The sequence below is a fragment of the Lissotriton vulgaris genome, chromosome 6, assembly GCF_964263255.1.
Source record: "Lissotriton vulgaris chromosome 6, aLisVul1.2, whole genome shotgun sequence".
Classification (NCBI taxonomy): domain Eukaryota; kingdom Metazoa; phylum Chordata; class Amphibia; order Caudata; family Salamandridae; genus Lissotriton; species Lissotriton vulgaris.
This window is the reverse complement of record NC_141694.1, coordinates 1,676,170,029-1,676,184,352: the sequence shown is the minus strand read 5'-3', so window position 1 is coordinate 1,676,184,352 and position 14,324 is coordinate 1,676,170,029. Positions and strand designations below refer to the sequence as shown.

Sequence of the window (14,324 nt, the reverse complement as noted above, 5' to 3'; positions counted from 1 at the left end):
CACCACTCACCGGGTCTCTCGGTGTCCGATGGGTTCACTTCGGTCCGCGCAGTCTGGGCGCCGCCATCTCGTCACTTCCAGGTCTCGGGGGTCTCCGTACAAATCCGAGTCCCGAACACACCCTCCAAGCTCCGCACAGCCGGGAGTCCGCCCTTCACCTCACGCGTCCCAGTTTACCACCGCGCTGCACTGCCAGGTAGCTGTGATCACATCGAGGGTCCCGGAGGCGGACTACCGAGTCATCGGGCGGCCGCCAGCTTGAGCGACGCTCTCGCTCGCGGGTGTAACTGGCACTTATCACTAGCTGCTTTCCCGCTGGTCAAGCGCAGAGGCCCACATCCGCTGCCCCACACGCTCCGATCCTCGCCACTGTAATTTTGGGACGTGTCCGGCTAGTTTAGACGTGTGATTTGCTGCAGGATGTCGGACGTCCGGCGGAGCTGCGATATCACACAGCCATACCGCTGTGCGCCCCCTAGCGCCTCCATGCATAGGCATTTTAAAAGCTAACTCATTATTCCACTTTCACTGTTCTCAACTTGTCTGTAAACTACAAAACTATTACAATTTCAAATTGAATCAGAATCAAAAGAAATTGGCATGTTTTCAGGATAAAAAACAAGGTAAATGCAACCGACCCTACGGCAAAACATATTTAGAATAATCATTGTTTTAACTATTTGTTTTAAAAAAATTGATATTTTAGATCAAAATAAATACTTAAAAGCCTTTATTTCAAAATAATATCTTTCGGTGCTGCTTTCCTTACGTTATTTTCAAAAGTTGTATTTTACTTTGGCTCCTTACGATTGCACTCTGTTTACCCTGTAGAGGTAGTTTTGCAGAAGTACAGGAAAAGCTGGGCTGTCTCTTCTGTAATAATTAATACACAGTACACAAAGCCGCCTAATGAGGTGACATTTGTGTCACACGGTACGGGAGAGGGGATACACTGTTTGTGACAGTTCGCGCTAGGAGATCTTGTTTTTGTGTGGGGAGTTGGGGCGGGGGGGGGTATAGAAAATTAGGCTCATTTGCAGGTAGTATGACCTCTCACATCCTGCTTGGTACAGTCGGGTCCCACAGTGCCCTTGCATTTATGGTGCTTTGCTGCAGTTTTGAAGTTTTCTTGGAGATTCTTGTAATAATGCTGAATAATCACATACAGCAGGTAGGTATGGTGGAACTCTCGTTTATTTAATTACAAAGGTATGAATTCCGAGGAGCGCCGGCCGGCGCTCTGCTCAGTGTAATTCTCGGCGCGCTAATGGATGCGCGCGCATCCGGCGCCAACATGGCCGCCATACGTCACGTCAACGTTACGTGCGTAAGCTAGAACGCTACATATCTCCCCCTTTTACCAAAGTCTTAAGCAGTCACTTACACATCGTTGTCCAGTTCAAAGTCTCGAAATCTGGAGGGTCTTACCACCTGCCTTCCGCTCCTGGTAACCCTACTGGTGTTCTCTTGAGTCCCTTGGTACTGCATTCCCGTTCCTTCCATTTCTTCACTCACCGCTCCATTACCGTTCATGTTTTCTCCCGACTGGTCCATCTCAGCTCCTTGAGTCTCACTCACTTCTTCCCTTTCTCTCGCCTTCGCTGCACTTGCTCCATCGCATTGCTCACTTCCACTTTGCCTACTTTCCACGTTCCATTCATCCATGTCTTCACCTTCCGTTCCAAGTCGTTCCCACCTCAATACCTTGTTGCACCGGGCCATGCGGTCCTGCGACCACACGTTACCATCACTCAGCAGGGCCGCTCGATCGTACACTTCCTTGACTTGCATAGGCTTGCTATACTTGCTGTCTCCTTTCTTTTGTAGAGTGGCTAGCTTTACTCTCACTCACTCTCCCTTTTCCAGGCCAGTCTCTTTCACATTCCTCCGTTTGTTGTAGTGGTTGGTGTAGATTGTTTGTGCTCTTTCCAGGTTGGCCCGTACCACTGCCGGAGACCACTCACTGGTGACAACCTTTTCCTTCCAGATCCTGTTGTCGTGCGTGAAGGGTTCACGTCCTCTCAATATTTGAAACGGGCTGTACCCCGTGCCTGTGGGGGTTATTCTGTAAGCCCACACCATGTTCTCTAGCGCTTTTTCCCAGTCCTTGTTGCTGGATATGGCGGCTTGTATGGCTCCCATCACTACCCTATTAAATCGCTCCACTAGGCCATTACCAGCTGGGTGGTAAATCGCCGTGTGTCTGATGGTGATTCCATTTCTTGACATGAATTGGTTCCATCTCTCCGACGTGAACTGTGGCCCATTGTCGCTTAGGATGGATTTGGGGATTCCTTCCCTTGTGAAAGTTTCGGACAGGAACTTCAAGATATTCTCCGTGTCCATGGACTCGCCCACCTTTAGCTCTGGCCACTTGGAGTATCGATCTATGAGGACACACACATACTTCTGCATGCCCTGGTCATCTAGCACCGGTCCTAAAATGTCTATGGACAGCTCTTCCCACGGATTGGAGGGAGAATCGAACTTTCCAAGAGCTGGACGTAGTGGTTTCAATGTTTTGTCGGCTCCTTGACATTGTGGACACTCCCTGACGTGCCTCTCCGCTCTTATGTCCATACCTGGCCACCAGTAATTTTGTTTCGATCTGGCCTTGAGTTTTCCTATGCTCAAATGGCCTTCATGTAGCAAGTCCAATAACTTGTTGGTGAGGTTCCTTGGGGGGATCACCTTGTGTCCTCTATAGATGAATATCCCCTTGTCTCCTGCTGACAGTTCCTCCTTCACTTCGTAATATGGCCTAAGGCTCGTTTTCACATTTCTCTTGTCTGGCCATCCTTGTATGATGTGCGTCTTCACTTCCTTGATGTCGGTATCTTCCTCATATGCTTCAGTCCATTCTTGTTGGCTGATTAGTTTCTCCTGGTCTTCTATGAGAGCTACCATCTCCCCTCTGTCTGCAGGGTCTTCCTCTCCAGGCTCCATGGCCGCTGCTCTACTCAGGTAGTCCGCTACTCGGTTCCGGTTCCCAGGGATGTATTCCACGTCGTACCTGAACTCAAGCAACTTTAAGGACATTTTGGATATCCTGGGTGTGGCACTGGCATGTCCGCACGATGTTAATACTTTTACCAACGGCTTGTGGTCTGTCTTGAGCAGAAATGGGGTACCCCACAGGAATTGCCGGAACCTCGCCATGGCCCACACCACCGCTAGCATCTCCTTCTCGATCACGCTGTATTTGCTTTCGGTATCCGTCAATGCCCTGGATGCGAAACTGATTGTCTCCATGTCCCCTCTTCCTCGGTCTTGCATGAGCACAGCGCCCAGCCCTTTGTCACTGGCGTCGGTCGTGAGCACAGTGGTGCCCTGTGGGTCGTAACCTTTGAGCGGTATGGCTCCTGTGACATCCTTTTTGATGGTTTTGAACTCTGCTTGGGCTTCCGGTGTCCACTGAAACGCCGTGCTCTCCCTGGTCAGCAACCTCATGTTGTAGGTCTTTGAGGCAAAGTGTACCACGAATTTACTATAGTACTCCGCCATTCCCAAGAACGACCTGACTTCTTCCTTGTTCTTGGGGGGCGGTGCTTCGGCGATGGCCTTTACGTTCTCCGCCTTTGGTGTGACCCCTTGTTGTCCGATTTCATGGCCTAGGTATGTCACCGATTGTAGGCCCAACCGACATTTTGTCCATTCTGCTGTAAGGCCCTTGACTTCCAGTGTTTGTAGCACTTTTTCTAACTTCCGGTCATGATCCATCCTATCACACCCCATCACCAGGATGTCATCCTGGAAGTACTGGACACCCTCGCAGTCTCTGAATAGTTGGTGCATCATTTTCTGAAAGACTGCAGCCGCCGAGGCCAGCCCGAACGGCATACGACAGAACCGGTAGCACCCGAACGGGGTGATGAAGGATGTGAGGCTTTTGCTGTCTGGATGCAGTGCTATTTGGTGGTAGGCCGAGGTCAAGTCAATAGTGGAGTACCACCTTACTCCTCTGGTCTTGGCCAGCATCTCCTCGATTCTGGGAAGGGGAAATTTCTCCACTACGATGTTTTTATTCAGTTCTCTCAGGTCCACACAGAGCCTGACCTTCCCATTGGGCTTCATTACGACTACTAAGGGCGCCAGCCATTCAGCGCAGGTGATTGGTTCTATTATGCCCTTCCTCTCCAATTCTTGGAGTTCCATCTGGACTGCTTCTCTCACTGCTATTGGTACGTTCCTCACTTTGTGTGCTACTGGGATGGCTCCTTCCTTGAGCACGATCTTGTGTTGGAACTTCTCCATTCTCCCCACTGTGCCTCCGAACACCTTCGGGTAGTTCTCCTTCCATTTGTTCATGTCCGGCCATTCCTCCTGTTCTGTGAGTAGAATTTGTTCCTTCCCTCCGGGGTCTAGTTTTATTCCCAGGTCGCCCTGGTCTAGCCATCCTAGGACGGAGGGTCCTTTTTCCGCGACGTATAGTTTGCACCACGCCGATCTGCCTCTAAACTCAAACAACAGGCGTCGGAATCCCAACATGGGAATGCGATCACCATTGTAGGTGACCGGCCAAATGTCTAATTTCTCCAATTCTGGGCCCAACTGGGGTTGGAACTCTACTTCCCATACTGCCCGTTGTACAATGGTAAATGGAGATCCGGTGTCTGCCACCACTGTGATGGTGATGCCGCCCATGGACATGTCTAGGACAGGTTTGGTCGACCTCTTCCCATCCACGCTCAGTACCTGGTCGTATATGCATAAGAGGGTGACCACTTATTCTTCTGTGACGTCCTCCGGGTCTTCTTCACCTTGATCGACATATTTCACCATTCCCTTTTGCTGTTTCTTCCGACACACCTTCTCATAGTGGCCTACGATGCCGCAGTGTAGGCATTTGGCCCGGAACGCCGGACATCTCCTATCATGCGCTTCATGGGACCAACTTCTGCACCTGTAGCACGTTTTCTTGCTCTCATTGTTCGCCTGCTTCCCTTGCCATCTGTTGGTTCCTTTGGTCCCTGGTGGCTTGCTTCTCTGGTCTTTGCGGTGTTCTTCTTCTTGTATTCTGTTCACCATGGTTGGGGTGGCCACTTCCTTCTTGGTTGCGTTTGCGCACCTCCGTGCGAGTTCCGCCCTCTTTACAATGACCAACACATCTTTGATTGTGGTGTCGCCGCTCGCCCACAGCTTGTCTTGTACATTTGCGCTCGTGGTGTGCATGACAATCTGATCTTTGATGAACTCATCTTCCCACAGTGCGTATTTGCACGTGGCCGCCAGTTTCCTCAGGGCCGCTACATATTCTTCAATAGTTTCTCCCGCCTTTTGTTTCCTTTGCTGGAAATTATATCTGTCCACTGAGACGCAGATGGTGGGACGATAACGTTCATCTAGGTCTTCCACTGCATGTGCATACACATCGTCGTCGGTGTCTTCTCTCTTTTTCGGCACCAGACTTTTGTAGATTCTGAGTCCCTCCGGACCCAGATTCAGCAACAGAATACGTTTCTTTCTTTGGGGGGTGAACTTTTCTTCATTTTCATCCTCCAGGACCCCTATGAAATTATCTATGTATTCTTTCCAGTCCTCCCACTTCATCAGTGGTTCTCCAGGTTTCGGCAGGAATTGCACAGGTGCTATCGCATACCCCGCCGGTGTGCTCATCTTCACTTCCCTGGTGACTGTTGTGTCGGTGCCTTTACTGGTGGGGCTGCCTGGGGTGCTGTCCTCGACCCCTTTGCGCGTGTCTCCCTGGGGACTCTTGGTGCTGGTCCCCACCTCCTCCTCTTTAGTAGCCAGCGCTACACCTCCCTGGCGTGGATTCACAGGACTGTAGTGCTCGTGTCCTATTGACTGTGGGGTGATCGCGCTGCCACTCTGGCCTATTCGCCGCTTCTGTGATTAGCTGTGGCACTGCCACGCTCCTCGGATTCACTGTACCTCAGGTGTGTCCTGCCGTGTCTTGGTGCTTCGTCTCCTCGGCTGGGCTATGCCTGGTAGACCTTGCCCGTGTACAGGTGGGCCAGGAGACTGTGTCTGGGTCCGTCTGTTCCTCGTGGCTGTCAGGTGGGGGTCCCACGTTTTTTCCCTTGTTTTTTTTTTTCTTCTTGGTCGTCTGGTTGTGCCTCCCGACCTCGTCGCCACTGTAATAATGCTGAATAATCACATACAGCAGGTAGGTATGGTGGAACTCTCGTTTATTTAATTACAAAGGTATGAATTCCGAGGAGCGCCGGCCGGCGCTCTGCTCAGTGTAATTCTCGGCGCGCTAATGGATGTGCGCGCATCCGGCGCCAACATGGCCGCCATACGTCACGTCAACGTTACGTGCGTAAGCTAGAACGCTACAATTCTTGTTGCTCAAATGGGTGTAATTTCTGGTATTTATAGGTTTCCCTCGCCTTCATTGCTAGATTTTGTTCTCGAGAAAGTGTCACTCTTAGTCATTGAAATGTCACTCTTATGCGTTAGAATCACGTCTGATGCGTGATACTTGGCAGGCCTGCACTCATAATTACACTGAAATTGTGAAAATGTCACATGTAGCAATCTGAAACCTTGGCAGCTATGAACACTCCACTACAACACATTCAGTCTACGACATTCTACTCCCCCCACTCCACTCTAGGACACTCCGGGCCACTTCTAGCCATATTGAACAGCAACCACAGTTGTGTACAACATGGCAAAACACATTGTCAAAAAAACAATAGCTCTGATACTGGCGTGGCCAATTGGCTTTGCCAATGCTTGTCAACTTCTCCCAGCACTCTTGGTTTCCTCGTCCCCTTTTGGCAGCACTCGGACGCTCGAACCACGCCAGCCACCACTTATCGACCTCTCCCGTTAACGTGCTCTCCTCCAATGAACGTGCGCGGCGCTGCGCGGCCACTGGCCAATCAGGCTCGCTCATCTAAGGCGCCGCTGTTTGAAGGGCCCCTGTTGGGAAAGCCGGAAGTTTTCCATTAGCCTGAGCGCTGTGTGTGAGTAGGTTTTGGAGATTACCGTAGGCCAGAAGCAGAGCAGCCATGGCATCCAAGCTTGACGAGTACCAGGAGCTGTGCGTCTTGGGCTGGGGCGCGTACGGGATGTGCAAGAAAGTGCAGAGGAAGGTGGACAAGAAGGTGCGCCAGAGACTCTTACACAGCAGGGATAGTTAACTGCTGTTATAAGAAGGCAATTTAATTAACAGGCATGCCACTGGCTTTAAAAATAGCATTTTATGTACGTTCTTACTTCCTTTTCTGTAATTTTCTAAGGAGCGCTGTCGTTTTGTGCTCTGTGTGGGAGTACGATTGTAGTCCTTGTCCTTCTATTTATGGAAAATGTCCAGGTTTTTGGCTTTAAAATTCTGGTCACCCTACAAAGTTTCCCATAGCGCCTTTTAGTTGTCTGTGTTTTGTATGTTGCTGAGCGCTAGGCCCTCTGTTGGCTGGCCCTCTGTTCCACTGGGCTTTTCTCCGATGGCTGGAGTCCTTGGCGGTCGGTTTTGAAAGGCCAAAGCCTTTCCAGGTGCCTTTATCAGTTTCCCAGTTGAGTTCTACGAGGTTTAGCAGGAGACGAGTGCTGCCTTCAAGACAGTATGGAACTGAGCGTGAGGGCGGTAGAGACGACATGATCAAAGGGGGAATAGAGCGGGGAGAAAAGGTGCTGGAGGGAAGGAGGCAGTGGTAGGAGACGAAGGGCGTTGGGCTTATTTTCGTTAGGGCCGCTTTTGGTTTTGTTTCCCATTTCGGCCATGCTGAGCGCTGCTGATAAAGTCCTTGTGTGCCCCACGGTCCGTGCAAATGGCAGGCCTTCTTCTAAATTCGTGGTACTTCCTGGCTTTTGATTTTAATCTTGACCTAATCTCATCACCCTAGCCCCTAAAGAGCTTACAGATCCTCGCGGAAAAATTCGTTTTTTTCGAATGGGTGCCGACCTGTAATGAATATCGGGCGATTGTAAGTGTGGGACTAACGTGAGGGGTGGAGGAAACGGCGCATCATGGGTTTTTATGCACCTTCCATTCTCCGTTTCTTGACCCCAATTGTATATGAGCACCCGCGTCCATTAACATCAGTCTGTCTTCTTTTACTGAATTGCTCCGTACTTAGATTCTTCGACGCCTTCCCTCATATTAAAATTCCAGGTTGCCGACGATGCTCTAAATGGATACCATATGGAGCCATATCATGAAATGCCTGCAGGACTGCCTAATTTGAGAGAACATACCGGCATACACTTTGAAATCACAGTAACCTTTTTAGGACGGTGCAGTATAATTGACTTTTTTTTAAATTTATTTTTTTATCCACGGTCGTACAAAAAATGTGTCCATTAAGAAATATTTGTTTTCTTTTTCCAAACCTGGCACCCCTTTGCTCTCATTTATCATATCTTTTCTGCTCTGTCTCCATTTTCTCAGGTGCAAATGTTCCCCCCCCCTGCTCTTTGATGTATTTCCAGTGATCTCCCTCAGTGTGTCTTTTGTCTGCTCAGTTTGTGTACGTACTCTCTCGCTAAACCACTCCAGACAGGCGCGCTACCTCCGTATCATTACGATGTGCTGTTTCAGGGCCACCCATCTGCTCTTTATTTGAAGAAGTTGTTCGCTTTTTTATTTAATGTCCCTCTTCTGCTTGCTCTTTTACTTTCACATGCACAGTAGTTCCTCCAGTGCCAGGGACTAGTATGGTAATGTGTGCTATGTGAATGAAATACTTTTGCTTTCAGACCATTTTAAGTTTAATTTGGGGACCGCCTGGCTGATCGCAAGCCCTCCTAAAAACAAACGTTCTGGGAAAATATTAATGGCTAACAAAATGGGCACTAACAGTATAAAAAGGCAAGTAGCCACTGCCTGTCTACTGGCTTTGCAATGCTTGTCTTCCATTTGTCAGTCGGCATTCTCCCACCTTCTGACATTCTTTTAAAACTTGATCATGCCTATCGTTATTTTTAATGTAACTTACAATGTGGTCCTTGTGAAGTTGCAATTTTGTTAGATTTAATATAAACTATATCCATTTCTCCTTTGTGTACCCTCATTTCCTCTCCGCTCTCTACGCCATCTGTCTTCATCTTTCTCAATCTACCAATTATACCTCACTTGACTCCGTCTCTACCTCTCTCCTGGCCTTGCATCTCTAGCACTGTGTGGCTAAATCTGTATCATTCTCGATCCTTATCCCCCCCCCCCCCCCCCCCCAACCACAACTCTCCTTGTACTTCACTACACTGTAAACCGTCTGATCTCCCTGTAGTTTTTCTGTCTACTACACTTCTCACACAACCTCAGCACTCTTTACCTTACTCTAAAACATACCTATGTCTCCAGATAATTCCTTCTGGCTACCTTTTTGTATAGGGGTTGCTGAACTGTTCCTTTGGAAGAGGGGAGTTAGGTGTAACTGGCCTGACCGGAGGTGTAGATGTAACACCCTTGGGCATCCATTTTGTTGGATGTATTTGCCTCACACACCCATAAGGGTGTCATGCTTCATCATAGGCGTTGCTCCTCGTCGGGGAGGCGGTGCAATCCCCGACGGGCTCACCTCTGAGAGGGGCTCTTTGGCGGAGATCTTTTGTATCCAACTGCCTTATGGTGAAGTGCGGGTGTTATGTTATGTTATGTTATGTTATAATACGCTTATATAGCGCATGGCTACCCCAGCAACGAGGCGTCCCAGCGCTTGCAGACAAGCCCAATTACATAACACCCAGTGGGATACGGTAAAGTACCTGCTCAAAAGGAGCCCTAGATAGAGGAAAACAACCAAGTTTTAACGTGTTTTCGAAAATGAAGGCGATTAGTGATGGAGCGCACATCCAGAGGGATAGAGTTCCAGAGTTTAGGGGCCAGAAACTTAAAAGATCGGCCTCCAGCTCTGCACTTCCGGATCTTGATGGTACAGGCAAGGGAAAGGCCGTGTGGGTGGGGTAGCAAGTTGACTAGAGGAGTGATTTAAAATGTAGCAGGGGGTGCCGTTAACCACTTTATTCTGGGGGTCCCCCTACTGCAATTAAAAACGTGAATCTAGCTCGCTAGGTGCCAGCAAGTTAGGTATAGTGACCCTAGATGAGACTAGAGGAAAGATTGGTCGACATGTTTCTCGCGTGTGGCAGTTCGCCCGCGATTCATCAGGACCTATTGGTGGTAAGAACTACATAAAATCAACAACATGCTGGTGTCATGTGTGTAGTGTGGGTGTAGTTTACCTCTGTGGTTCAATCCTATGCCTAATGGTCAGGGATTAAATGCCACATGAACGTTCGGCGGGTCGGTACATCGGGGTTGGACCTTTGGATATGGCTCAAACTTCCCGTGTCCACGCGGATTCACCTACCCATCATCCTCTAGTCTCATCTAGGGTCACTATACCTAACTTGCTGGCACCTAGCGAGCTAGATTCACGTTTTTAATTGCAGTAGGGGGACCCCCAGAATAAAGTGGTTTCCGGCACCCCCTGCTACATTTTAAATCACTCCTCTAGGCAACTTGCTACCCCACCTACACACCTGCACTTCACCATAAGGCAGTTGGATACAAAAGATTTCCGCCAAAGAGCCCCTCTCAGAGGTGAGCCCGTCGGGGATTGCACCGCCTCCCCGACGAGGAGCAACGCCTATGATGAAGCATGACACCCTTATGGGTGTGTGAGGCAAATACATCCAACAAAATTGATGCCCAAGGGTGTTACATCTACACCTCCGGTCACGCCAGTTACACCTAACTCCCCTCTTCCAAAGGAACAGTTCAGCAACCCCTTTTGCTTTATCTGTACTTGACACGGGCACAGGCTGAAACTGGACCTTCCACCCTCCTGAGTGGTAAATAGTGTCCGATTGATCAATTGATCACTCTCCCTCCTTTTTGACGATTACCTTTTTGTATACCCATTTAATTTACTTCTCTCCCTCACGCATCTTTATCCATCTCTCTCCAACCCCCACTTCACTCTCTATCTCCTGTTTCGTGCCATGTCCTACTTCACTTAGTCAGTAAACTTGTATGTGACTGTCAAAATGAGAAGTGCAAGCCAGGGGAAGAAAAATAAGGAAAAGTTATTACTTTTTAACCAATAGAATGGAAAAATCTTCAGAGGACCTCTTGGATTTTCACTCTTGAACCATGTACGCAAAGGTTGAAGGAGGATGTAGTTGATATTCTTCAGGTACTGGATTGTATGCCGTGAATTGTACTGGGGAGTTAGTTCAATCAGAAAGAACTGTGAAGTATTCTGTTACGTAATCTATTCTCCAGATATCCTATTGGGGTCCACATTGTTAGTCACCTAAAGCATTTGCTTTATAGAAGCAAGTGCCCTTTCCCACCCAAATGTGGCATGCTTCATCTGGCCTGCTCCTCCGTTGGGCTGGTGCTGCAATGCCTGAACAGCCCCTCGAGGGTGCTCTTTGCCAGAGATCTTCTCAATTTGCCAAGTTAGTACTGGAGATAAGTATATCCCTGCATATGTGTGGAATATTTGAAAATGATTTAAAAATGGACTAGAGATACTGCTAAATAAAGGTTGTATTTTTATTTTTTTTATTTTAAATATGCATGCAGTTATCGGTCATGGCTAAAAAAATGAGGGAAGGTGAGTAATATAATGTTCCAGGCTTCTCCTAAATGGAAATGGTTTGGTCTATTGAGTCACTACCACTATTGGGTTGACTTCTCCTGCCTTTCATTACAGCGCCAGCCAATACAATAGCATGACTGATGAAGCATGCTTCATTTGGGTCGGTGAGTGCACTTGCTTCTTTCTACAATGCAAGTCCTTTGGGTGACTACTAACAATCCAGACCCCCAGTAAGCTATCTGGAGAATGGATTACCGAACACTTTAGTTATTTTCGAATCCCATTAGGAGGCTGTATACTGGACAACCCAATCCTCCAATGCCTTGCATTTTTGTGAGTTCTGTTGATCTCCTCTTTCACCCGAGATGAATATTGAGGCTTTTATGTTTAAGCACATTTCCTACTTTTTTTTTTTTAATTTAATTGCTACAGTCTGTTTGAATGTTCTTTACACACATGGTATAAGTGTTATGAAACGCCCTTCTAAAAGTTCTCCTTTGAATGATGCAATTTCCTCTTTAATGTGAGCTCCCTTTCAAGACTTCGATTAGATGGCCATAGTTTCATTATTGAGCACAGCCCTGATCATCCTTCGAGGAAATCATTGCTGTGTTTGAGGCCATCGTGGGCAGAAGTGAATATCGTGAGCCAAAGTGAGGGGAAGGCAAGGGACAGCGGATCCTGACGCCGCCAGTAGAACCGTGTCGCAGACTTCCTGGGACCACAACTCCCAGCAGCCTGTGCGTGACACCACCATTCGAGTCACTGGAAGCACCCGGAGGCACTCAAAAACTGGCGCCTCCCGCGGCGCGGGATCATCCTTCGAGGAAATTATTGCTGTGTTGGAGGCAATCGTGGGCAGAAGTGAATATCGTGAGCCAAAGTGAGGGGAAGGCAAGGGACACCGGATCCAGACGCCGCCAGTAGAACCGCATCGCATACTTCCCGGGACCACAACTCCGAGCAGCCTGTGCGTGACGTCCACCATTCGCGTCACTGGAAGCGCCCGGAGGTGCTCAAAAACAACCGGCGCCTCCTGCGGTGCAGGACGCGTGCGGGCGCTGCCCGGGCCAAGGGCTGGACCGTCCATGCCAGTCCTAGCCCGAAGGAGCCTGGGCTAGGCCACTCCTCTGCCACCTGGGGCTGCCATCACAAGGTACCTTAGTCTAAAGTCTCTTTAGTCAACACTGACTCATTTGTAACTAACTGCCTTTGTGGATTGGAACCCCTATCAGCATAAACACACCATGACAAAGCGTAAGGGAGCGGTGGGCACCTTGGTCGCCTTTATTGTAAGCGCCAAGAGTCTACTCATGAGATTGAACTCACTGAAAGACGCTTTTCTTTAGACCTTTTAACTGCTGAAAGGCAAGCATCCTTGGATGTGTTAAATCAGGGTGATACCAACTACCATCGCCTTTCTTTAACACCTGATCTACAGACCTTGCCTGAGGATGCACTCCCCCCTCCCCCCCCCCCATCACCATTGTTGCTGATAACTGACTCCCCCTCTATCGGGTCACCTAATGGCCATAATATTACAACTCTGGCGTGAGCCTCTAAAACTCTGGCCAGAAATAAAACACTAGAACCCACGGCCAAACTGAAACTGGTTGCTCCCCCTAATTTCAAACCAAAGAATGCTCCCAAAATCCTAAAACGCTGCTCTTCCTGCACATGCAGTGAATACTTGTTCAACGGGCACTCAGACCGATGATGCTCTATTTACACCTAATAAAGATAATTTTATGGATGCTTTGGAATCTACTATGAGCACTATGATGAGCTATACTAAGGCCCTTTTTGAGAAGAATTTCTGCTCTTTACAAGACAGATTTGAACGACTGGAATGTTTGGTTAGCCGGGGTCCTCCCACAGAGAGACTTAGTGGTCGCCCCTCCACTGTACCTACTAATCATGTTATGGAGGCTGACCACTGTAGGCCCTGTTCTAAAATCCAGGACCTTATTGGCCCAAATTTTGCTGCCGCTAATGGTTCTAGCTCAGAGGCGTGCACTGAGCAACCTCCACCTAGGCATCATAAGCTTCTGGAATCTGGTAGCCACCCTACTAACGTTACTGGGCACAAGGACTTCCCTGTCCATGTAAGACTGGTGACCCCTAATAAATTTCCCAGAACTGATGTTTTGAATCTTCCTCCTGCTTCTTGTCCTTATGTTTTGATCCTGGCAGGTGTTCCTTGTTTGAAAAGCAATGTGAAGGAGGGATGGGTAGATTTGCGGAAGAAGTGTGTGGATTGGCTTAATAAATATAAAGGTTTTAATCCATCTAACCTACAAGATATTTTAATGGTGAGTGGGGTGGGTCGGCCAATCTTTAAAAAATATTACGGGAGATTGCATTGTCATTAATTTTCGTAGCCCTCATTTGGTTCCTAACATCTTATCATCTAGGGAGCATACATTTACTGCACATACCGACATATGCACTCTCCCTTTGGGTTATTTTTAAAAACCCCTGGCATGCCCAAACCCCAATGCTTTAGCGACTCGCTTTTCTGCTTTGTCAGATCTGGATATTGCTGACTGACCACTACACCCACAAAGTGATATTGCTCAACTATCAGAAAACACGAGACTCTCTTTCCCCATCCCAATTGCCGGAAAATAAATGCAAGTAACTTCCCTATCCCCTCCCACCGTTTTTTGCGGATCAATTTATAGTTAATAAGACTGCATCGCCTAATGATTTTAATGTTTTGTCCTGAAACATAGCAGGCCTAGAGTCGAGGTTAAAAGATCCAGAGTGGCATAGATGAATAAACCAGCAGGATATTGTAATGTT

At 48.4% G+C, this 14,324-nt stretch overlaps 1 protein-coding gene across 1 annotated transcript in view; it reads left to right on the top strand.

Moving 5' to 3' along the window:
• Positions 1-6,896: 6,896 nt before the first annotated feature.
• The window catches only part of LOC147709301 (serine/threonine-protein kinase Nek2-like), a 232,239-nt gene continuing 224,811 nt past the window's right edge, over positions 6,897-14,324 (top strand). Inside the window, exon 1 of the mRNA XM_086925457.1 lies at positions 6,897-7,076. Within this exon, the coding sequence (XP_086781583.1) occupies positions 6,981-7,076 (96 nt within the window). The 5' untranslated portion in view covers positions 6,897-6,980. The remainder of the gene's footprint in view (positions 7,077-14,324) is intronic.